Source organism: Phoenix dactylifera, chromosome 2, assembly GCF_009389715.1.
Source record: "Phoenix dactylifera cultivar Barhee BC4 chromosome 2, palm_55x_up_171113_PBpolish2nd_filt_p, whole genome shotgun sequence".
Classification (NCBI taxonomy): Eukaryota; Viridiplantae; Streptophyta; class Magnoliopsida; order Arecales; family Arecaceae; genus Phoenix; species Phoenix dactylifera.
Genome location: NC_052393.1, coordinates 1593607 through 1619489, shown reverse-complemented (window position 1 = coordinate 1619489; position 25883 = coordinate 1593607). Strand labels below are relative to the sequence as shown.

Below are 25883 nucleotides of genomic sequence, written 5' to 3'. Positions count from 1 at the left end.
CATGTTAGCTGACCTGGCTGGAAGACCCACTTCAGGCTTTTGGAGGATTCTATTTACTACCGAGGATATTTAGCAATTAATGTATTATAAGTGAGATTTTGTTTTTAAAAAAATAAATTTCTAAATCTTAGTGAAAGGTTGAATTGTCACATGGCCCGCACCAAGTCGTCAGGCCCATAGTTCCCTGCTCACATTTTCAAACCCAGAGCTCACCCAAGCCAGACTGAGTTGTCATCTACTCTTGCGCTTATGTACCGAGTTTCCTACTCCCAATTAATGTTAATTTGGTCAATACCGCGATTCTTCGATCTCAAACGCGTCTGTGATCGCAATCACCACTGTCAGATTTTGATTTGTTCACGAGATGCCATGGATTTGAGAGCAACCCGGGTCGGCAATCCTCTACGTCACATTGAATTAATTCGTGAGCTTTGAGTCTATAAGTCCAGAAGGTGGAAGAAATTTGAGCGAGAGATGACACGAACTGCTGGGATGTGAGAAGCAAGAGAATTAGGTTTGGTAGGGATATTATGAGAATATCTAAAAAACTTTAAACATCACAAAAAATTTTTGGGATAGGAAATAGAGGTACAATGAGAAAGATGAAAGTTTCCATCTAAGTTATTTCATACTTATATAAATTTTAGGATTGCGATTTAGAATTTTTTTTTTTAATCCATGAACTTCTCTCTCTCTCTCTTTTGAGTGGAAAATAAAGTGTAAAAATAAGAATAATCCATGAAATTCTTAAGTTAGAGAAGATTAGTTCTAAATTAAAAAATGGATAAGCGAAAATTTTAACTCAAGAAGGAAGACTTGTAATCTAATAGAATTCTAGAAGGAAATATTTTTATCTATCAGTTGGAAATATAGGGGTAGCAAGCTTTTCGTAAAGACAAGGCAAGCAAAGAACCGGCGTTGCAAGAGCTGATATCTGGCCCTGTCAAACCCCAGAAGTTGAAGTTGTGATAGACCTGGTAAAGAAAAAGCAAGTCATGCCATGTGAAAACAAATTACACCCAGGAGGAGAAAGGGGAAAAGAATGAGGGCAGAGGGGGATTCCTCTGTGGTGGTTGATTGGATCCGAGGTGTGGATAGATATGGGGATGGTCATCCCCTTATTAGAGAAATTCGGAGACTGGCTCAGGAGTTTGGTGGCTTCCAGGTAGCCCACGTGTTTCGGGAGGCGAACAGGGCAGCAGACTGGGTTGCCTCTTTCGTCGCACGGCATTCTGGGGAGTTCCTGTGGACATCTATAGGAGATATTTCTTCTGATCTGTACTCCTTACTTTATTGTGATCTGGCAGGATGTACTCACTTTAGAGCTATATAATTTGCCGTTTTGACCAAAAAAAAAAAAAAAGGATGAGGGCAGAAAAACCTCGTCCACTTCATAGGTCACGATGCAGAGGAGACACAGGGGAATCCTGAAAGTTGAAGTCGAGATGCCCTGGCCTTTTCTTGGTTGGTGGGGTGGAAACCGATTGGGTTGTGCAGGCATTGACTTGGGCAAACTCTATTGGCTTGTCATGATGCAGAGGAGAATCTTGAAAGTTAGAAAGTCATGATGCCCTAGCCTTTTCTTGGCTGTTGGGTAAACCCTTTTTCTTGGTTCACACCGCACTCGTGACGCAGATTTGAAAAATTAAACAATAACTAATTGGCCTTCTTCCAATCCAAATTAAATAATGAACGCTTTCCGGATCTATAAATAGGGTTCTCGAATCCCCACTTGGGTACCAACCAGCAGAACTAAAAAACCACGTACGGAACACCAAGAGAGCCATATTAATTATGGATGCTAGTCGTAGGCAAATCCTTCTTCCTCTGAATCATCTATCAATCAGCCTTCTCCTGCTATCCTTCTTCCTTCTTCCCTACTCATCAGAAACGGCAGTTGCTGCGACCGTTGCTTCTTCAATCATTGAATCCCAAGCGAGAGTTCTGCTCCATTGGAAATCCACCCTTCAAAATTCACATGCCCAACAACTCCGTTCTTGGTCTCTCCCCAGCAACACGTGCATGTGGTATGGCATCACCTGCATGGAGAATGGAGGCCAAGTTGTGATCACGGGCATCAGCCTACCTCGTGCGAGCTTAGTAGGTAAGCTCAACAGCCTCAACTTCTCCGCCCTCCCATCTCTCACTCGCCTCCACCTCCGATGCAACTACTTGTTTGGAACAATTCCGCCTAGCATACGCACGCTTCACTCTCTCACCTCCCTCGATCTCTCGCTAAATCGTCTTTCCGGCAATCTGCCCCTCGCTCTCGCTAGCCTCTCTAGCCTGACTGAGATCGACCTTTCTTCAAACAATTTCATTGGTGAGATTCCTCCTTGTTTCTTCGCCAACTGGACTAAGCTAACCTCCCTCAAATTCCAGCAAAATTTACTTGGTGGCGCACTGCCTCCAGAGATTGGCCAGCTCAAAAGTCTACATGTGCTTAATTTATACGAAAACAATCTCGCTGGTCCCATCCCTTCGACCCTTGATAACTTGACCAACCTAAAATTCCTCTCCCTTAGCAAAAATCAGTTCTCTGGCAATATTCCCCATGAACTAGGCAATTTAGTTAACCTCTTGGATCTAGAAATCTCATACAATTATTTAACAGGTTCCATCCCTTCCAGTTTAGGCAATCTCATCAAACTCAAAACCTTGTACCTTGGCTCAAATAATATATTGGGCACCATTCCTCATGAATTAGGCAATTTAGTGAACTTACGTGATCTAGAAATCTGGGAAACTCAACTATCGGAATCCATCCCTTCCACTTTAGGAAACCTCACCATGCTCGACATTTTGTTCCTCGACACCAATAATTTTTCTGGCACAATCCCTCACGAATTAGGCAAACTAGTGAACTTACATTCTCTAACAATCTATGAAAATCAACTATCAGGCTCCATCCCTTCCACTTTAGGAAACCTCACCATGCTTGACGCCTTGTACCTCTACATCAATAAATTATCTGGCACAATCCCCCGTGAATTAGGCAAACTAGTGAACTTACATTTTCTAGATATCAATAAAAATCAACTATCAGGCTCCATCCCTTCCACTTTAGGAAATCTCACCATGCTTGACACCATGCATCTCTACACCAATAATTTATCTGGCACCATCCCTCGTGAATTAGGCAACCTAGTGAATTTACGTGATCTAAAAATCTCAAAAAATAAACTATCAGGCTCCATCCCTTCCACTTTAGGAAACCTCACCATGCTTGACACCTTAGGCCTCTTCACCAATAATTTATCTGGCACCATCCCTCATGAATTAGGCAACCTAGTGAACTTACATTCTCTAGTTATTTATGAAAATCAACTATCAGGCTCCATCCCTTCCACTTTAGAAAATCTCACCATGCTTGACACCTTGTACCTCTACACCAATCATTTATCTGGCTCTTTGCCCCAAGAACTGGGTAATCACACCAACCTCATCTACCTAGAGCTATTTGACAACAATTTCTCAGGTTACTTACCTTCAGAGATCTGTAAAGGAGGTGCGCTTCAATATCTTACTGTGCAAAACAACTACTTTGAGGGCCCTATTCCAAGAAGTTTAAAAAACTGCTCTAGCTTATTGAGAGTCCGCCTTGAAGGAAACAAGCTTAAAGGAAACATCTCTGAAGACTTTGGGACATACACGAATCTAGACTACATTGACATGAGCTACAACCAATTATATGGCCAGATCTCACCAAGTTGGGCACATTGTCAAAATTTGAAAAGCTTCAGGATTTCAGGAAACCTACTTACTGGGAATGTACCCCCTGAATTCGGAAAGTTGCTTCAATTAGGATTACTGGATCTTTCTTCAAATCAACTTGCAGGAGAAATACCAAGAGAGTTAGATACCATGAGCTTATTATTCAACTTGAATTTGAGCAATAACAAAATATCTGGAATAATTCCCTCGGAGTTTGGAAAATTATCCAATCTGGAAATTCTTGATTTATCTAACAACGACATCAACAGCCCAATACCACCACAATTAAAGGGTTGTATTAAACTGCGCATCTTGAATTTGAGCAAAAATAAATTTGATGGGATCATTCTGTCTCAACTTGGAGAGTTAAAAGGATTGCAAGATTTACTTGATCTGAGCCATAATCTTTTTGGAGGAGAGATACCATCACAATTGGCAAGTTTGACAAATTTAATATCTTTGAACTTGTCCCACAATAATTTGTCAGGTGCCATTCCTTCATCTTTTGGAAGCATGTTGAGTTTGTCATCAATAGATGTATCGTACAACAATTTGGAGGGCCCAGTTCCGAGAAGCAAATTGTTTCAAAATGCTCCAGCATTGTGGTTAAACCATAACAAGGGATTATGTGGTGAGGTGCCGAGTTTGCCTTCTTGTGGATCAACCACTGTAAGCACTCATCATTCAACTAAAAACCACATTATACTCTTTATTATCACTCCTATATTGGGCAGCTTGGCTCTTTTAGGTTTGTCTACTATCATTATTGCTGCTCTTCGTAGGAGAGGAAACACTACAGAGAAAAAAGATATTGATGTTGTTATTGGCGATCTGTTTTCTATATTGAATTTTGATGGAAGAGTTGCTTATGACTATATCATCAATGCCTCCGAAAATTTTGATGAGAAATATTGCATCGGGAGTGGAACATATGGCAAAGTATACAAAGTAGAACTTCCAATGGAACAAGTGGTGGCTGTTAAAAAAATTCATCCGCTGGAGGAAGGAGTATTTGATGAGAAAAGCTTCCAGAACGAGATTCAAGCATTAACCAGAATTCGACATCGTAACATTGTAAAACTTCATGGATTTTGCTCAAGTTCAGGTTGTAAATTTCTTATATATGAGTACATTGAGAAGGGAAGTTTAGCTAGCATCCTTCGTAACCAAGAAACAGCACAGGAATTGAATTGGGAGAGAAGAGCTCATATCATCAAAGATATTACCCATGCTTTATCATATATACACCATGACTGCAATCCATCCATAGTGCATCGAGACATCTCCAGTAATAATATATTATTAGACTCTGATTTCAAGGCTTATCTTTCAGACTTTGGTACTGCAAGAATTCTGAAATCTGATTTATCAAATTGGAGCACAGTAGCAGGCACATTTGGATATACTGCCCCAGGTAAGTCATTCTTCCAATTTGTTCTTCTTATTATTGTAGCTATTCTATTTGTGATATATATATATATATACTTTGCTTTATCTTTCTATTTCGATGTCTTATGTGGCTTACCATGCATTTGAAAAATAGGATTAGTACATATTTGCTAAATAGAGATTTTTCGATAAACCTATGGTAATGGTTAGATATTTCATTTGTGAATCTATCCATATGAGAGCTTAGACATTTAAATAAAAGCAAACTAGTGCCTATAGATAATTAATATTTTCTTATGATGATTATATTATTTAACTGGTAATCATTTAAAGAAAATAAAAAATAAAAACTATTACTAAGCATAAACTTTAATTAATCGATAATAACATTTATTTTACAAATATCAAAGTATTTCCAAAAGTTAATATATAAATTAAATTTGAAGACAATATATTAGCATTTTTGTTAAGTTTGAAAAAAATTTACTTAAATTGGAATAACGTTATTCCTTTCTCTATTTTTTTGTAGAGCTTTCGTACATGACAAGGGCGAATGAGAAATGTGATGTATACAGCTTTGGTATAGTAATATTAGAAGTAATAATGGGAAGGCATCCAGGTGATCTTGTCTCCTCCCTATCTTCATCAGACGTCCAGCAGATGCTATTCAGTGATGTGCTAGATCAACGCATCTCACCTCCTGCAGCTTATATGGTCAAAGAAGTGTTGTTGCTGGCTATTATAGCATTTTCATGCATCCGCGTTTTACCACAAGCCCGACCAACCATGCAAAGGATATCTCACTTATTCATAAGTGGCAACATTCCAACTATTCACGAGCCGTTCAACTCAATTAAATTATGTCAATTAGTAGAGTTTTTAACATAGATGTCGTGCTTAAAATATACAAATCTTATGTAGTTCTTTCATGTTGAATGTAATAAGTTATTGTAACTCTTTTCTATTTTTACCTTCTAGAAACACCATTATATGAACCTCCACTCTATTGTTCCCATTCACTATTATTTTCAACAAATTTAAGGGAAGCGTCTCACTTCCTCCATTTTTCCAAAATAGATTGTTTTCTTCACCTTTCTTTTTATATGTAGTGTCATGATGGCCTATGATGCCATGATCCATGTGGTAGTTTCAAGTAGAATGATTTTTTTTATGGATCCATGAGTATCAAAAGAGGGGGAGGGGGAGGGGGAGGGGGAGGGGGGAGGCAAAAGACTGTGATGGATCATTGTGATATAACCATGGCAGCATTCAGAAAATTATAAATACAAAGGAGACTTCTTTTTAGAATTGTATGCATAGTCACAGCCAGTTGTCAAATTGACAGAAGTATGGTTGAGCAGGACTAGCGAGATAGACTTCTAGTATGACTCTCGAGAGAAGAATAAGCAATTTGTGTATTTTAATTGATTTTTTTTTAAAAAAATTCTGAATCTTAAAGGTTGGATAAATATTGAGAAAAAAAAAAGAAAGAAAAAGGAAAGAGAAAGATTTGAGGAATCTATAAAGAAGACAAAACAATCCTTCGCCAATAATAGATATAACTAAATTATTAGGACACGACACGGAAGACATGTCAACAGACATGTAAAAATCCTAGAAAATAGCGTCATGCTGCCAAAACTTCCTCATGGAATCAAAGTCTTCCATATCAAAGCCACCCAAAGTAATTTCTCTGATACATACTCTGAACTAGAAATATTCCTAATTTAAGTATGAATTTTAATCTATTCAAACCCTACATAGAAAATAATAGTTTTGCAGGCTCATTCTTAACTCTCTTTGGTCCAACGTAAAGGTTGGTTAAGGCCAACGAGTCTACTCGTCGCATTACTGCTGCTAGTCATTTTTCACTTCACTATTTCAAGCTGACCCAGCACTTCACAATCCATGAGATTCACCAACTGATGCATTATATTTGCACCTTGGCAGCAATGCATTTAAATATAAAAAAGTTCGTAATTACTTTTACTTGCTAATATTCTAATTGACCAAAAGTATGTTTGAGCAAGACCAACTGGTTAAATTTCTAGTATGACTCTGGGAAGAAGAATTAGCAATCAATGCATTGTAAGTGAGATTTTTTCAAAAAAAAATAAATTTCTAAATCCTAGTTAAAGGTTGAGTTGTCACGCGGCCCAGTTTCTTCACATGACCAGCACCAAGTCGTCAGGCCCATAGTTGCCTGCTTATATTTTCAAACCCAGAGCTCACCCAAGCCAGACAGAGTTGTCATCAACTCTTGCGTTTATGCATTGTATTTTTGTGCGCATACATGCGTACTGAGTTTCCTACTCCCAGTTAATGTTAATCTGGTCAATGCTGCGATTCTTCTATCTCAAACGCGTCTGTGATCGCAATCATGACTCAGATTTTGATTTATTCACGAGATGCCATGGATTTGAAAGCGACCCCGCGGTTTAGCAGTCCTTTACGTCTCATTGAATTAATTCGGAAGCTTTGAGTCTATAAGTCCAGAAGGTGGAAGAAATTTGAGCGAGTGATGACACGAATTGTTGGGATGCGAGAAGCGAGAGAATTAGGGATATTATGAGTATTGACGAGAAGATAAGTTCTGGTGAGAATACCAAGTCAAAGGATATCAGTACAGCTGGGAAATTGATTGCAATTCTAACAAATAAGTGTTAGCATAACAAAATTTGTTGTAGAGTTTGTTTGGATAACAAACTTTGCTGTAAACAATATTATATATATGTGCATTCAATCAATGAAGAGCTATGTGGTTGAAACCAATTAAGCATTACGTGCTTTCCCTTTTCTTTATGGTATCAGAGCCTTGTTCAACCAACGTCAACATATCCATTACTCAAGTCTCTCCTCATGATACTTCATCTTCTATCACCTCACCCACATTTACCACCTTGCCACATCCTGCCACAGTTAAACTTGGGCGTGAGAATTTTCTTCTCTGGAAAGCTCAACTGACCCAGTATTTGCGTGGCCAAGATGACTTTGGCTATCTTGATGGGTTGATCACACCACCACTGAAGCATGCTAGTGATTCCAACTCAGCTACTGGTGAAGCTGCTTCTATTCCCAATCCAGCTTATCATCATTGGTTTAAACAAGATCAACTTCTACTTAGTACTATTATGTCTTCTTTAACGGAAGGTGTTCTCTCTCAAGTAGTTGGATATTCTATATCTTGCGAAGTTTGGCTCGCCTTGGAACATATGTATGCATCTCAATCTAGGGCACGAATTATCCAAATTCGCACCCAACTTGCGAACTTTCGCAAGGGTAATTTATCTGTCTCTAATTATTTTCAGCGAGTGACTGGGTAATGTGATACTCTTGCCGCTGCTGGTCATCCTTTGGGTGATGATGAAATTATCTCCTTTCTCCTCGCCAGTTTAGGATCAGATTATGATCCATTAGTCATATTTGTGACAACTCGCATTGACCCTATGAGCGTTGAAGGACTCTATAGTCATATGCTCACTCATGAAATACGACTTGAGCAACAAAATAATGTTGCTAATATATCTGCATCTTCAGTCAATGTTGCCTCTCATAACCAGACAAATCATGGGAGAGGGCAGCACTCTGGTAATTCCTCCCCCAACTTCAATCGATCATGGGGGCATAATTCTACGTGTGGACAAGGTGCTTTTCCAAATGGTGGTCAAACTAGTTCCTCTCGTGCAACCAGCTCTTCACGCCCAACTTGCCAAGTTTGCAGAAAATTTAGACATTCAGCTATTAAGTGCTTTCATCGCTTTGCCTTATCCTACCAAAGCGATCCACCTCAACAAAAGTCTCACACTCTTCTTGCGGCACCACTGCAACACTGACTATGATTGGCATCCTGACACAGGAGCAACACATCATCTCAATGCGGATATTAGCAATCTCAACATATGGATGATGAAAACACTAGTACAGACACTATTCAAGTTGGCAATGGTGAAGGTTTGCACATTTCTCATATTGGTTCCTCCCATATTTCTTCTTCTAATTGGTCATATCTCCTTAAAAACATCTTACTTATTCCCCAGATTCAGATGAACTTACTTTCTGTTCATCAATTTGCTAGAGACAACAATGTCTATTTTGAGTTTCATGCTAACTTTTTCTTGATTAAGGATTGCAATTCTGGGAAAATGTTTCACCGCGGGCCGCTCCGCAAGGGTCTCTATTCCATGCTTTCCTCATCTCAACCATCTTCACCTTTAGCTCTTATTGGTGTTCGTGCATCCATTGAAGATTGGCATAGGAGGCTTGGTCATCCTGCTTTTCAAACAGTCTCAAAAGTTGTTTCTCATCACCAACTTCTAGTTTCTTCCAATAAAAGACAACGTGTTTGTTCTGACTGTCAATTAGCTAAGAGTCATAATCTACCATTTCCATCATCTGAGTCAAAGTCTTGACAACCTTTAGATTTGATCTTTACAAATGTGTGGGGCCCTTCATCTATACTTTCAACTAATGGTAATCGTTATTATGTATCTTTTGTGGATGATTTTACTAAATTCATTTGGCTATTTCCTAACAAATTAAAGTCTGATGTCGAGTCCGTTTTTCACTATTTTCAAATCTTTGTTGAACGACAATTTAATCATAAAATTCATGCCATACAAAGTGATTGGGGTGGTGAATATCGTTGTTGTAATCAATTTTTTTAAAAACACTGGCATTGTTCATTGCTTGGCTTGTCCTCACGCCCATCAACAAAATGGGTCAGTTGAGCGACACCATCGTCATATTGTCGAAATGGGATTATCTCTTCTTTCTCAGTCATTCATGCTAAAAACCTTTTGGGAGGATGCTTTCTTAACCTGAATTTATTTGACTAATAGACTCCCTACTCCAATATTACAAAATAAGTAACCTTATGAATTGCTTTTCCATCATCAACCAAAATATAAATTCTTGCGTGCATTTGGTTGCGCATGTTGGCCATGTCTTTGTCCTTATAATCATCATAAACTTGATTATAGATCCAAGACTTGTGTGTTTCTAGGTTATAGTCTAGATCACCATAGTTACAAATGTCTCGATCCCTCTAATGGTCGAATCTATATATCTCGTAATGTGGTGTTTGATGAGCATCATTTTCCCTTCCGACCAACGTGGTACTCTTCCTCTCCTGCTCAGTCACCTCACTCAAATCCAAATAGGCATATTATTTATCCTATCACCCACTCATCTATTTCTCCTCTGTCAAACTCATCCACTTTGCGTGTGTCAAACTCATCCATGCCACTTCAATGTTCTGTACCTAGTAATTCTCTTCCTCGCTAGTCTAACATGATGTGTGATTCTTTAGAAAGATCATGTGAATCCATAGCTGCTCCTATGACCGACTCTTCTCCAACTACTCCAACAAATGAGTCCAGTGCCAATATGCTATCTAATACCTCTCCAAGTGCTCTTGTTCCTACTAATTGTACTCATGCAATGACCATCATATCTCAAAATCAAATTTTCAAGCCCAAAGTTGCTATTGATGGTACCATTAAATATCCTCTACCAAAAGCATTAATTGCTGAATATGCTGATGTCGAGCCTAAATGTTATACTGATGTTATCAAGAATATTAAATAGCGAGAAGCTATGAATTCATTTGATGCTTTGCTCCGAAATGGAACATGATCTCTTGTGCCTCCGAAATCTAACATGAATATAGTGGGTTGCCGCTGGGTTTTTCGTGTCAAGCGTCGTGCCGATGGATCTATTGATAGGTATAAGGCTCGACTTGTGGCCAAAGGTTATTACCAGCAACACGATGTCGACTACTCAAAGACTTACAGTCCAGTTGTGAAGCCAACGACAATTCGTACCGTACTTTCAATTGCTATTTCTAACAACTGGTGCCTCCGTCAAATAGACATTTAAAATGCTTTCCTCCATGATTTTCTCAACGAGGAAGTATATATTGATCAACCATCTAGTGATCGACATCCACAATTTCCCAATCATGTGTGTCGACTGCACAAGGCATTATATGGTCTTAAACAAGCCCCTCGGGCTTGGTTTTTCAAGTTGAGTAATTGTCTCTTGGCACTTGGCTTCATTGCTTCAAAAGCTGATTCTTCACTATTTATCTTATGGCAGCAGTCACTAGTAATATTCTTCCTAATTTATGTGCATGATATCATAGTCACTGGTTCAAATGCTACCAGTGTTAATTCTATTATATGGCTTCTCAATGCTGACTTTGAAGTTAAGGATCTTGAACAGCTAAACTATTTCTTAGGCATTGAAGCACTTCATGTTCCTGAAGGATTGTTCCTTATGCAAAGAAAGTATATTGCCAATCTTCTTTGTCGAAGTCATATGGACAAAGCTAAGCCATCTCCATCACCAAGGTCTACTACATGCTCTCTATCTGCTTATAGTGGAGTACAATTTGACAATCCAACATTATATCGAAGTATTGTTGGTGGACTACACTACTTATCCTTCACTCGTCCTGATATTGCCTTCTCAGTTAATCGGGTACGTCAATTCATGCATAACCCACTACTTCCTCGTTGGTAGGCTGTGAAATGCATCTTGCGTTACTTGAAGCACACCATATCTCATGGCCTTCTCATTGCAAAAGACTCGTCACTGAATTTACATGCCTTGTCTGAAGCGAACTGGGTCGGCGACACCGATGATAAACGCTCCACAAGTGCCTACTGTATTTTTCTTGGTAAGAACTTAATCTTTTGGAGTTCCAAGAAATAATTGCACGTAGCAGCACAGAAGCTAAATATTGTTCTGTTGCAAACGCCACTGCCAAACTGCAATGGATTAAATCTCTACTTCATGAACTTGGTTTCTCGGGGTCCAAAACTCCCACACTTTGGTGTGATAACATCGGAGCAACTTATCTTTGCTCTAATCTAGTTTTTCATGCTAGAACAAAGCATATAGAGATTGACTTTCATTTTGTCCGTGATAGAGTTGCCAAAAATCAATTATATGTTCACTTTATCTTGAGCAAAGATCAATTAGCTAATGCTGTTACAAAGCCCCTATCCATTACTCAGTTCACGTTGTGCGCAAATCTTAACATCGCTCGCTCTCGTTCAGATTGTGGGGGCGTATTGACGAGAAGATAAGTTCTGACGAGAATACCAAGTCAAAGGAGATCAGTACAGCTGAAAGAATTGAAATTGATTGCAATGCTAACAAATAATTGTTAGCATAACAAAACTTGTTGTAGAGTTTGTTTAGATAACAAACTTTTTTGTAAACAATATTATATATATACATTCAATCAATGAAGAGTTGTGTGGTTGAAACCAATTAAACATTACGTGCTCTCCCTTTTCTTTAATGAGAATAGCTAAAAAACAAAAAACATCACAAAAATATTTTGGGATAGGAAATAGAGATACCATGAGAAAGATGAAGGTTTTCATCTAAGTTATTTCATCACTTATATAATTTTTAGGATTGCGATTTGGAATTTTTTAATCCATGAAATTTTCTCCTTTTTTTTGAGTGGAAAATAAAGTGTAAAAATAAGATTAATCCATGAAATTCTTAAGTTAGAGAAGATTAATTTTAAATTAAAAAAATGGAAAAGCGAAAATTTTAACTCAAGACGGAAGACTTGTATTTTAATAGAATTCTAGAAGGAAATATTTCTATCTATGAGTTGGAAATAAATGGCGAGCAGGTAGCAAGCTTTTCGTACAGACGCGGCAAGCAAAGAACCCGTGTTGCAAGGGCTGATGTATGCCCCTGTCAGACCTCACGGAGGAATTCATGAGGCCTCACACCCCACCGTGATAGACCGGGAAAAGAAGAAGCAAGTCCTAATTTCAATATCTCGGTACCTACAGCCATTTCACCATTGGGGCCATTCAATATTGATAGGCCTCTGTTCTTATTCAAGATTCCTCGCGCCCTATACCGATTCTCTAATAACTTTGCCGTTTGCAATTAAGATTAGCCACTTGGTGACAAAGAGCCCCAGCTGTAGGGAAAGCAAGGGGCAAAGTGTGATAGCAATTTCGTAGCAGAGGACGCTGCCATGTAAATTAAGATACCAGACCCCAATGGCGTGAAACAAAATCCAAGGTGTGGGGCTCAAAATAGCTTGGGTTAAAGAAAAACCCAGACTGCAATCGGCCCAAATATTCTTGATTGGGAGTTTTTTTTTGTGATGGCAAGGAAGGCAAAAGAAGCCATCTGACCATAATGATAAGGGAGGAATCTTCAAAAATTTTTACCCCAAAGCCAAACATGAGTAATCACAGAAAAGGAGAGGAAGAAAAGGTGGGTGTCATCAATTCTAACTTAATAGTTGATGGCCTTGCTTGACTTTTTTTCTAATCTAATAGAGTGTATGAAATGACTAATTGTTCTTCTGTTTGACTTTTCCATCACCACATGATAATTAGGAGGCTTTTTTTTTGTGATGGTAAGGGAGGCAAAAGAAGCCATCTGACCATTAATGACAAGGGAGAAATCTTCAAACTTCTTTACCCCAAAACCGAACATGTGTAATCACAGAAAAAGGAGAGGAAAAAAAGGTGGGTGTCATCAATTCTAATTTAATAGTTGATGGCCTTGCTTGACATTTTTTCTAATCTAATAGAGTGTGTGAAACGACTAATTGTTCTTCTGCTTGACTTTTCCATCACCACATGATAATTAGGAGGTTTTTTTCAATGATGGTAAGGAAGGCAAAAGAAGCCATCTGACCATTAATGATAAGGGAGGAATCTTCAAAGTTCTTTACCCCAAAACCAAAGATGAATAATCACAAAAAAGGAGAGGGAAAAGACGTGGGTGTCATAAATTCTAATCTAATAGAGGATGGCCTGCTTGATTTTTTTCTTTTTTCTAATCTAATAGAATATATGAAATTTGGCTAATTGTTCTTTTGCTTGTCTTTTCCATCACCACATGATAATTAGGGAGTTTTTTTTTTGGTGATGATAAGGGAGGCAAAAGAAGCCATCTGACCATTAATGATAAGGGAGAAATCTTCAAAGCCCCAAAACCATACATGACTAATCACAGAAAAGGAGAGAAAAAAGACGTGGGTATCATCAATTCTAATCTAATAGATGATGGCCTGCTTGACTTTTCTTTTTTCTAATCTAATAGAGTGTATGAAATTAGGCTAATTGCTCTTCTGCTTGACTTTTCCATCACCATGACCCTGCATGTAAGAAGGCACCCAATCCTCACCTCAGCACCAATCAACCGAGCCAAAAAAAAAATCACCCGGCACTTTTGGAGTTTCCTAGAGCTCTATGGATTCCAAGCCCTTGCACCCGTAAGCCAATGCTGATCGGGCTCTTTGACAGTAGCTTCTGACAAAAATACAAGATTTCTCCAGATCCTTGTTTCTAGTAGAATAATGCAACGAGTCCATCTATCACGGTCTATATTTCGGACGCTTCCATTGGGCTCCTTGTTGCATGTAAATATATTTTTTATATTTTTAGATTTGCTGGTTACGTCTTTTTGTTTTCTTATAATCAGCAATACCTACTTCTCTTCCTTAGGTACCGGTGTGGGTAACCTCGTCGCCCTCTCCTCCCCATCCAGGCGACTCTCTCAATCAACTTGGAGGTGAGGGTAACCTCGTCGCCCTGTCCTCCCCATCCGGGCAACTCTCCCAATCACGGGCGACTTTCGCAATCATGGGCGACTTTCGCATAAAGAAATACTTCCTTGGGTCGATAAATAGGGCTCTCGAATCCCCATTTCGGTACCAACCAGCAGAACTAGAAACCACATACGGCACACCTAGAGAGCCTTATTAATTATGGATCCTAGTCGTAGGCAAATCCAATACCAATCCCTCCCTCTTAATCATCTATCAATCAGCCTTCTCCTGCTATCCTTCTTCCTTCTTCACCACTCATCAGCAACGACAGTTGCTGCAACCCCTGCTTCTTCAATCGTTGAATCCCAAGCAAGAGTTCTACTCCATTGGAAATCCACCCTTCAAAATTCACACGCCCAACAACTCGGTTCTTGGTCTCTCTCCAACAACATGTGTATGTGGCATGGCATCACCTGCATGGAGAATGGAGGCCGAGCTGTGATCACGGGCATCAGCCTACCTCGTGCCGGCTTGGTAGGTAAGCTCGATGCCCTCAACTTCTCCGCCCTCCCATCTCTTACTCGTCTCCACCTCCGACGCAACTACTTGTTTGGAACAATCTCGCCTAGTATATGCACGCTTCCCGCTCTCACCTCCCTCGACCTCTCGCAAAATCGCCTTTCCGGCAATCTGCCCCTCGCTCTCGCCAGCCTCTCTAACTTGACTGAGATCGACCTTTCTTCAAACAAATTCATTGGTGAGATGCCTCCCGAGATTGGCCAGCTCAAGAGTCTACGTGTGCTTTATTTATACAGAAACAATCTCGCTGGTCCGATCCCTTCGACCCTTGGTAACTTGACTAACCTAAGATTCCTCGAACTGCACAGAAATCAGTTCTCTGGTGATATTCCCCGTGAACTAGGCAATCTAGTTAACCTCTTGGATCTAGCAATCTCATACAATTATTTAACAGGCTCCATCCCTTCTAGTTTAGGCAATCTCATCAGACTCAAGACCTTGTACCTTGGCATAAATAATTTATCTGGCACCATCCCTCATGAATTAGGAAACCTAGTGAACTTACGTGATCTAGATATCATAGAAAATCAACTATCGGGCTCCATCCCTTCCACTTTAGGAAATCTCACCATGCTTGACACCTTGTACCTCCACACCAATCATTTATCAGGCTCTTTACCCCAAGAACTGGGTAATCACACCAGCCTCATCTCTTTAGAGGTATATAATAACAATTTCTCTGGTTACTTACCTTCAGAGATCTGTAAAGGAGGTGCGCTTCAATATCTTATTGTGCAAAACAACTACTTTGAGGGCCCTATTCCAAGAAGTTTAAAAAATTGCTCTAGCTTATTCAGAGTTCGCCTTGAAGGAAACAAGCTTAAAGGAAATATCTCCGAAGACTTTGGGATATACCCGAATCTACACTACATTGACATGAGCTACAACCAATTATATGGCGAGATCTCACCAAGTTGGGCACATTGTCAAAATTTGACACGCTTCAGTATTTCAGGAAACCTACTTACTGGTAACATACCCCCTGAATTCGAAAAGTTACTTCAGTTAGAAGTCCTAGACCTTTCTTCAAATCAACTTGCAGGAGAAATACCAAGAGAGTTGGGTACCATGAGCTTATTGTTTCACCTGACTTTGAGTGATAACAAAATATCTGGAATAATTCCTTCAGAGTTTGGAAAATTATCCAATCTAGAAATTTTGGATTTATCTAACAACAACATCAATAGCCCAATACCACCACAATTAGAGGGTTGTATTAAACTTCGCTTCATGAATTTGAGCAAAAATAAATTTGATGGGATCATTCCATCTCAACTTGGAGAATTAAAAGAATTGCAAGATTTACTTGATCTTAGCCATAATTTTTTTGGAGGAGAGATACCATCACAACTGGCAAGTTTGACATATTTAATATCTTTGAACTTGTCCCACAATAATTTGTCGGGTGCCATTCCTTCATCTTTTGGAAGCATGTTGAGTTTGTCATCAATAGATGTATCGTACAACAATTTGGAGGGCCCAGTTCCGAGAAGCAAATTGTTTCAAAATGCTCCAGCAGAGTGGTTTATCCATAACAAGGGTTTATGTAGTGAGGTGTCAAATTTGTCTTCTTGTGGACCAACTACTGTAAGCACTCATCATTCAACTAAAAACCACATTATACTCTTTGTTATCACTCCAATATTGGGCAGCTTGGTTCTTTTAGGTTTGTCTACTATCATCATTGCCGTTCTTCGTAGGAGAGGAAAACCTACAGAGAAAAAGGAAACTGATGTCATTATTGGTAAATTGTTTTCGATATTGAATTTTGATGGAAGAGTTGCTTATGACTACATCATTAATGCCTCCGAAAATTTTGATGAGAAATATTGCATCGGGAGTGGAGCATATGGCAAAGTTTACAAAGTAGAACTTCCAATGAAACAAGTGGTGGCTGTTAAAAAACTTCATGCAATGGAAGAAGGAGTATTTGATGAGAAAAGTTTCCAGAACGAGATTCAAGCATTAACCAGAATTCGACATCGTAACATTGTAAAACTGCATGGGTTTTGTTCCAGTTCAGGTTGTAGATTTCTTATAAATGAGTATATTGAGAAGGGAAGTTTAGCTAGCATCCTTCGCAATCAAGAAACAGCAGAGGAATTGAATTGGGAGAGAAGAGCTCATATTATCAAAGATGTGACCCATGCTTTATCATACATGCACCATGATTGCAATCCATCCATAGTGCATCGAGACATCTCCAATAATAATATATTATTAGACTATGATTTTAAAGCTTATCTTTCAGATTTTGGCACTGCAAGAATTCTAAATTCTGATTTATCAAATTGGAGCACAGTAGCAGGCACATTAGGATATACTGCCCCAGGTAAGTCATTCTTCCAATTTGTCTTTCTTATTATCATAGTAATTCTATTTGTTATATATATTCTTATACTTTGATTTATTGTTCTATTTCGATGTCTTATGTGGCTTACCATGCATTTGACAAACACGAGTAGTATATATTTGACAAACAGAGATTTTTCAATAAACCTATGATAATGATTATATCTTTCATTTGTGAATCTATCCATACGAGAGCTTAGATATTTAAATAAAAGCAAACTAGTGCATATAGATAATTATATTTTCTAATGTAAAATATTAATACATAAACTAAGTTTGGACACAAGATTTTGGCATTTTTGTTAAGTTTGAGAAGAATTACTTAAATTGGAAACAAGAAGATTATTCATTTCTCTATTTTTTTTGCAGAGCTTTCGTACATGACAAGGGTGAATGAGAAATGCGATGTATACAGCTTTGGCATAGTAATTTTAGAAGTAATAATGGGAAGGCATCCAGGCGATCTTGTCTCCTCCCTATCTTCATCAGATGTCCAGCAAATGTTATTTATTGATGTGTTAGATCAACGTATCCCACCTCCTGCAGCTTATATGGTAAAAGAAGTGTTGTTGCTAGCTATTATAGCATTTTCATGCATCCGTATTATACCACAAGCACGACCAACCATGCAAAGGATATCTCACTTATTCATAAGTGGCAACATTCCAAATATTCACGAGCCATTAAACTCAATTAAATTATGTCAATTACTGGAGTGCTTAACATAGATGCAGTGCTTAATAGCTACAAAAATCTTATGTAGTTCTTTCCTATTGCATGGAACAAGTTATTGTAACTCTTCTCTATTGTTGCCTTCTAGAAACACCATTATATAAACCTCCACTCTATTGTTCCCATTCACTACGCTTTTCAACAAATTTAAGAGAAGTGTCTCACTTCTTCCATTTTCCCAAAATAGATTGCTAAAAAATAGTGAAGATTTTTATATGTAGTGTCTATGATGCCGTGATCCTTGTGATAGTTTCAAGTGGAGTGATTTTTTTGATGGATCTATGAGTATTAAAATGAGGGGGGAAAAACAAAAGACCATGATGGATCATTGTGATATAACCATGGCAGCATTCAGAAAATTATAAATAGAAGGGAGACATCTTTTTAGAATTGTATGCATAGCCACAGCCAGTTGTCAAATTGACTCTAGGAAGAAGAATTAGCAATTAATGTATTTTAAGTGATTTTTAAAAAAATAAATTTCTGAATATTACTTAAAGGTTGGATAAATATTAAAAAAGAAAATAAGAAAGAAAAAGGAAACAGAAAGATTTGAGGAATCTATAAAGAAGACAAAACAATCCTTGGCCAATAATAGATATAACTAAATCATTAGGACACGACATGGAAGACATGTCAACAAACATGTAAAAAACTTAGAAAAAAGCATCGATGATGCCAAAACTTCCCCATGGAATCAAAGTCTTCCAGATAAAAGCCGCCCAAAGTAATTTCTCTGATAAATACGCCAAACTAAAAATATTCCTAATTTAAGTATGAATTTTAATCTATTCAATCTCTACATAGAAAATAATAGTTTTGCAGGCTTGCTCTTGACTCTCTTAGGTCCAAGGTAAAGGTTGGTTAAGGCCAGAGAGTATTCGTCTCATTACTGCCGCTAGACATTTTTCACTTCACTATTTCAAGGTTTCTTTACTTGGATTCGGCGGGACAAAGACTAAACTACTAAGATTAAGATGTCAGTTGCCAGCAGTGATCCCTTTTAATGCCCATTTCATTGTTCCAATGCTAGTTAATCAAAATCTGAGAGAACTTTTTCTAGTTGGTTCAAGTTCACTCTGTGAAGATTTTGGGTCGCAGTCAAATAGTTCGGGGAGAACAGGTTGGTATGTATTATTTGCGTAGGAAGCCTGCGAGCTCTTGTAGCAGGTCCAATACAACTGGGAGAAGGGGGAAAAAGAAACCAAAGATGAGTGCAGGAAAACCTCAGCCACTTCATAGCTTGTTTCCTTTCAAGACCTTGGTAAATCCAGTAAACGTTGACTTTTGAGGCAGAGGAGAATCTTGAAAGTTAAGGTAACATCAGCTCTGGCCTTTACTTGGTTGGAGACGAGCTGATTGGGATCTGCCTCTTTGACTTGATATTTTTTTAGAAGAGAGAAAGAGAGAGAGAGGGAGGGAGAGAATCTGTAGCACCATAAAAATTGTGGAAGTGCAGGAACAGGAGGAACGATTATAAGTGAATCGGTTGTGCATTAAAATTTGGCATGGTTTGTGGAGAAACTAAAGGAATTTACTAGTAGCAAAACAAAGTAAAAGCATATTCTCCGAGCTGTCCCAGCACTTTACAATCCATGAGATTGACCAACTGATACATTACCTTTGCATCTTGGCAGAAATGGATTTAAATATAAAAAAGTTCGTAATTACTTTTACTTGCTAATATTTTATTGAAATGCTTCATGAAGATGAAGCCATCAAAAGTGATTTTTTAAGCTCCCCTTCCAGAGCGAATTAATTGAACACAAATGCTGGAATTTGTCAGGTTATGATCACAAACAAAAGACTTTGCACCAGCAGCTATGGATCTTGCTACGACTAAGAGACTGTAATGCCAATAGAGTAGCCAGTAAATGAGACAGGCAGCTCAACAACTGTATCTAAGTCCATAAAGATTTTCTAAAGATGTTACTTAGGAGCAAGTAGATGCCTACCATATCCTTCTGCAAATTTGGAAGCCATCCAAAATACATGATAATGTGAGTCTAAGAAAGCCTATTAAGCCCCAATTGTTATATATCGGATCTGTGACCATCTCATCATTTCGGCCAGTCAATATTGATATGCCCATGTTCTCATTCAAGATTCCTCATGCACTGTAATGTTTTCTCTAATGACCTGACCATTTGAAAGTAAGATTAGGCCCTTGGTGACAGAAAGCACAGCTTTAGAGAAAGCAACTGATAAAATGTGATCGCCATTTCACAGCAAAAGACATGGCAATGTAAGGGTAGCAGACCACAATGGTATATACGAAAATCCATAAGTGTGAGGCCCAAATTGGCTTGGGTTAAACTGAACCCAGACTGAAATTGGCAAAATTATCATTGATTGGACTAAGCCTCCAGGGAAGAGTGTGGTTCATTTTGGATCAGCATTCCGTCAAGAAAAATTTCATCCAACTAATCCCATCCTAAAAATATCCAATTGAAGCCTTACAGCTTCTTAACTCCTTCCTTTTTGTACAAGCATATGGCGACCACATTTCTGCTTGGGGAACGCAGGGAAAATCTGGATGATGATATAATGTTGCATCTATCATTTTTTGACATCTAAGTAACCGATAATCCTATCATGCTTACCCTCAATTTCTCGATGCATCCTTTAGGTTCTACTCTTTTCCTAGCATCCATAATGAGAGTCTTCCTCATGGTAATGGTCCAGTGAATCCCTTATGGCCAGCTCACTTGGCTAATGGTCATTATCACATAAATTGTATGGCACCTGCTCGTTATGTTTTTCTTATGAATAAATTCAACATAGTTCTAATCTAATATTGAGGCTAGATTAACCATTTGTTTTGTTTCAGCTGTGCCATTAAGACATAATTGACTATTCAAATTTCAACTAAACAAAGTCAGTTTCCTTTCAAGAGTTATGACTCAAGAACACACACTTGAGGCAGGTAAATATGTGTCTTGAAGCTAGATCACATCCTTAGTTACATAGATTTTTGGTAATTTTGAATTATTATTTTCTAGAGGACCAAAATCTGGTCATGGGATTAGGCTAGGATAAGGTTCATCTTAACAATAGATAAATGATTCTAATTTCACCAAATCAAATTTCTTGAGAAACTCCCATAAGAGCTGGTGAAGCTCGAAGTCACCTCCCTGGCCCTTTTCAATTGATAGCTCCAAATATCTCTCGACCTGGGGGCATCAAAGAAGACAACCAAGAAGGTGGGTGTTTGTGTGTGTGTTTGTGTGTGGGGGGTGGTGAAAGAAAGTAAAAAAGGAAAAAAAAAAAACTTGCATTCAAACCTATGAAATCATTGAGGAACACTAAATAAAAGATCATAAAAAAAAATTATCAACTTTTTGTGTCAAGAAAGTGGTAAAAGAAGAGTGAAATTGAGCCTTAGATTGAGGAAGAAAATTGCAACAAGGTCATATAGACGTAGAGCGTCATTTCAATTTTATCGATGTCCCTGAAGAGATATAGACATAGAGTGGAATTGAGAAGAGCTAGAGTTTGATAGGTTACCTGCTTCCAAGAAGAGAGAAACTTGAAATCTTTTGAGAGGACTCCGGTTTCGGAGTAACAACGGTCACCATGGATGGATTCGAGAAGAAGAAGTGAAGAAGGGACAAGGAGGAAGCAAGAAGAGGCAACAGAAACCCTAGCCTTTCTTGTCCAACTCTGGATTACCGTAGATTAAGAGAGAACTATTTCGAGGTCACCAAAGTTGTGTTGTAACTATGCATAGGTTTCCAGAACTATATTAAAGTCCATAGCGGGTTATTTGCAAATAACCCACTGTATTACGGAAATTAGCTTAATAGTAAAGGGCTTGTTTGCCAAGAATAGCTCATAAGAATAGAACATGAGAAACTTGCAAGAATATTATTTCTATGGGAAGTACTTTGCAGTGATGTAACGTGGTTTTTTTAACTAATCTCAGCAAATAGTTTGCCAAATTTTAGTTTCAAACTAGAGATACATTGTTTTGTGAACAACCTTCGTAATAATTATATAATATTAAAATTGTTAAGGTATTCATTGGTAATTTTGGATTAAGCAACACAAGTTTGGGCCAATCTCAAAGACATCCTCAACTTTTAAAAGTTTCAAACGGATCATTCAAGTTTTCAAACTGTTCCAAATTCGTCCATCGACTTTCCGACCAGTGGATGGTGTTAGCCTGCCATTTCAATTGACAAAAATGCTCTCTCGCTCTTTTAGCCAATTGCAACATCTTTTTAGGATCTGTGTAGGTGGATGAATAATTCATATCATCCACTTAGTCAACTTTGATATATGTGCAAATGGATGAATAATTTTGATTATCCGCTCATTGCTTTGGGATCTATGCAGGCGAATGAATATTTGGAACATCCACATAGTTGCTTGGAGATCTGTGTAGGTGCATGAATATTTAGATTGCTTCGAGATTTGTGTAGGTGGATGAATAATCCGATCATCCACTGATCACTTTGGGATCTGTGCATGTGGATGAATATTCGGATCATCTATGTGGTTGCTTGGAGATCCATGCACACGAATGAATATTTAGATTGCTTGGAGATCTATGCAATTGGATAAATAATCCTGATCATCCACTGATCCCTTTGCGATCTGTGCAGCTAGATGAATAATCTTGATCATCCATTGATCATCCAGAGGTGAAAGAAAGACAAATTTTATATCAATTTATTTTTACCACCATTAAATTTGTCAGTGTTTTTTATTTAGGCAATTAGCTGCTTTGCCACTCCACGAACTAAAAATTGAAATTTTTCCCCTCCTGATCACCTATATCTATTTCACGATCAATTGTCATTATTGCAAATATTTATGCTAGGGCAAGTTATCTAAGTCTTTGTACTTACTTTTCCCCTTTGATCCTGTTCTTTTTTCTTTTTTTATATGGTATTATTAAGTTATATATTTGCCATCAACTTTCATAAGCTGAAGGCATGGAGCATATCTAGGGTGTTCTATGATACATTAATGTCTCGATCTCCTTGTTTTGAAATTCTATATAAATTGATGTTATTCAATTAGGTTTGGTAAAAATTCATTCTTTGACATCATTTTCTTTGGCAAGCAACCACAGAGAAACGAGTGAATTTATATCATGATTGCATCAGTTAATCTTTGCAATGTTGCAACCGTCCCAAGCCTTCCCATGCCCTGCTCCCATTCTCTAAGATTAGTTGCTGGACTATGAAAACAGAACCTAGTGAAGATTTATGAATTTTTTTTAGAATGCTTTCTTAAATAGCTTATATGTACTTTTTCTCTTTTTCCCTTTTTTTTTGTGAGAATTAGGATAGGAAATCGGATTAAACTTTGAGTGAGAGTGGGACTTGAACCCAAGTCATTGATATCAACCTATGGGAGGGTATGCTCTTCAAGGGTGTGAATTCCAAGAGAGTTTAGGCCCATATCCAATTCCATGATTTTCCAGAACTGAATGGAGTAGGTAGATTGTAGTCCAAATCAATTTCTATCTAATTTTCTAGGTTAGATATTACGTTCTTTTTTCTGTATACTGCACTTTGTTTGAGATGCCTAATCAAGGAAGATGCCAAGATCCACCACTAATAAATTATGAAATTATTAGATCAAACTCTTGATATAGCTAATTGCTGATCTCGCCAATTATAGGCAGCAGGTGGTCTTAGAAGACCCTAAGGATAGCTAGTTGAGTCAATAGAGAGGTGTTGTTTATACACAGAGCCAATAAAACTGGATGATTATGTCAGGGTTCTCCAGAGAGAGATCTTGGTACAATTAATTTCAAAGTAATTTAAGTTGAAGCAGAGAGGCAGTAAAAGCAGTCAATAGAGAGGTGTTGTTTATACACAGAGCCAATAGAACTGGATGATTATGTCAGGGTTCTCCAGAGAGAGATCTTGGTACAATTATTTCAAAATAATTTAAGTTGAAGCAGAGAGGCAGTAAAAGCAGTCTCTTAAGAATGTGATAAGAAACAGAAGAAAAAAAAGGAAAACTGAATGGTTAAGCATCTTTGATAGCAATAATTCAATATTATAATTCATTTAGCCAAAATGTTCATAGGAGACAATTTCATAAAGCTCTACTTACATTATTACTAAAACCTAACAGACTTGCCGAGAGAAAAGTTAAGAAAAGAAAAGAAAGTGAAAAAGAAATAAGAAGAAGCATGGTCAATTGTGCCGATACCGGACCTCGGATCAGTTGCCCAGCGGCACGAGTCGATACAGGCCTGCGTCGTGCTGGGCCTGTACCGACACAATAAAGAAGGCGAAGGAGAGGGCAAACAGAAGAGAGGAAGAGAGAGAAGGTGGAAAGAAGAGGGTGGCAGAGGATGGCGGAGGCCAGCGGAGAGCCGACAGAGGCCGGCAACCCAGGTAGGAGGCGAAGGCTCCGAGGCCGAAAAACTTGCTGAGTCCCCTTTTTAATTTCGGGTCCCCTGTTTCGTTCGAAATAGGAATCCGGCCCCTTTTTTTATTTCGCGATTTTTAAGTGAAGTCGGCAAATCGCTTGAACCCCTTTTTAATTTCGCAATTTTTAAATGAAGTCGGCAAGCGATTTCGAACGAAACAGGGAACCTAGCTTGTTTCCCGGTCACGGGCCCAGAGGTGCGTCCTGCACGGCTCGCCTACCTCCGCCGACCAGCCTCCCCCTCCCTCTCTCTTCTTCTCTCCCTCTCCCTCTCCCTCCACCCCCCGCTCGCTCTCTCTTTTCCTCTCTTTCCTTCTTTTCCTCCTCCGACAACGGATTTCGTTTTCGTTGCCAGAACCATCCCAGTCCGCCGCCAAGACGGCTTCATACGACCAGAACCGTCCGGTTCAGCCCGGTTCCGTCGACCTTGAGGAGAAGGGTGCATTATGAATTAACCAGCAAACAATTTACCAGAAAATTGGCTATGATGCATAAGCCATAAAGAAAGATGTCAAGAAGCATAGATCACCTTAAATTTTGAAAAGTGATCGGCCAATAATAACTCTTCACTAACGAGATCAATTAACCTATAAGACCCAAAATAGATGGTTAAAACATTTAAAAACAGTAACACTGCACCATCGTATCAAATACCAGACCATATAGTGTACATAGCTTAATATAATCAAACATATATTACTGAAATAGTTCCCAAATGTGATATCTAGTACCATAACAATCTAGATGAAGGTAAAAACATAACATATATTGGGGGTGGAATCGAGCCGAGCTGAGCCAAGTAGCTAGAGGCTCGAGCTCAACTCGATTCAAAATACTCAAGCTCGAAACTCAACTCGAGATCGATCGAGCCTTAATATCCAAGCTCGAACTCAATTCAATCAAAAAAAGGAACAATCGAGATCGACTCAACTCGAAACGAATATCAACCAAGCCATACTCGAGCTTGAGTTCAAGCTCGAATTTAGGCCTCGATGGTTATTAAAAAAATATAGTTAAAAGTTAGAAGTTAGGTTAGATTAAAAAATATATAAATATTATATTTTAAAATATCATATTACTAATATATTATAAATAAAATATAGAATTTTTTGGATGGATACCCTTCTAAATATCGGATTTTGCATGAATACCCTTTTAAAATTGATATTTGCATATATAC

At 38.3% G+C, this 25883-nt stretch overlaps 3 protein-coding genes and 1 non-coding gene across 13 annotated transcripts in view; 3 read left to right on the top strand and 1 right to left on the bottom strand.

Moving 5' to 3' along the window:
• The window catches only part of LOC103698924 (UDP-glucose:glycoprotein glucosyltransferase-like), a 193991-nt gene that overhangs the window by 119105 nt on the left and 49003 nt on the right, over positions 1-25883 (bottom strand). Inside the window, exon 7 of one of the 10 annotated variants that reach the window (XR_005507294.1) lies at positions 16803-16934. The exons of 8 other annotated variants lie outside the window; for them this stretch is intronic. The gene's annotated coding sequence lies outside the window, so the exon portion shown is untranslated. Of the gene's footprint in view, positions 1-16802; positions 16935-19458; positions 20447-25883 lie in introns of those variants that run through there. One more of the 10 variants, XR_005507295.1, reaches the window with a different exon arrangement.
• LOC120104887 (MDIS1-interacting receptor like kinase 2-like) lies at positions 1760-6118 on the top strand. The gene is made up of 2 exons (XM_039116781.1): positions 1760-5128; positions 5633-6118. Exons 1-2 carry the CDS (start codon positions 1795-1797, stop codon positions 5989-5991), a joined length of 3693 nt encoding a protein of 1230 aa, XP_038972709.1. The 5' UTR covers positions 1760-1794; the 3' UTR covers positions 5992-6118.
• LOC113461659 lies at positions 8454-8592 on the top strand. The gene has a single exon (XR_003383954.2). It is a non-coding gene; the product is annotated as a small nucleolar RNA Z247 (small nucleolar RNA).
• On the top strand, positions 14829-18432 carry LOC103699429 (MDIS1-interacting receptor like kinase 2-like). Its single transcript, XM_008781447.3, has 2 exons — positions 14829-17555; positions 17945-18432. Exons 1-2 carry the CDS (start codon positions 14864-14866, stop codon positions 18301-18303), a joined length of 3051 nt encoding a protein of 1016 aa, XP_008779669.3. The 5' UTR covers positions 14829-14863; the 3' UTR covers positions 18304-18432.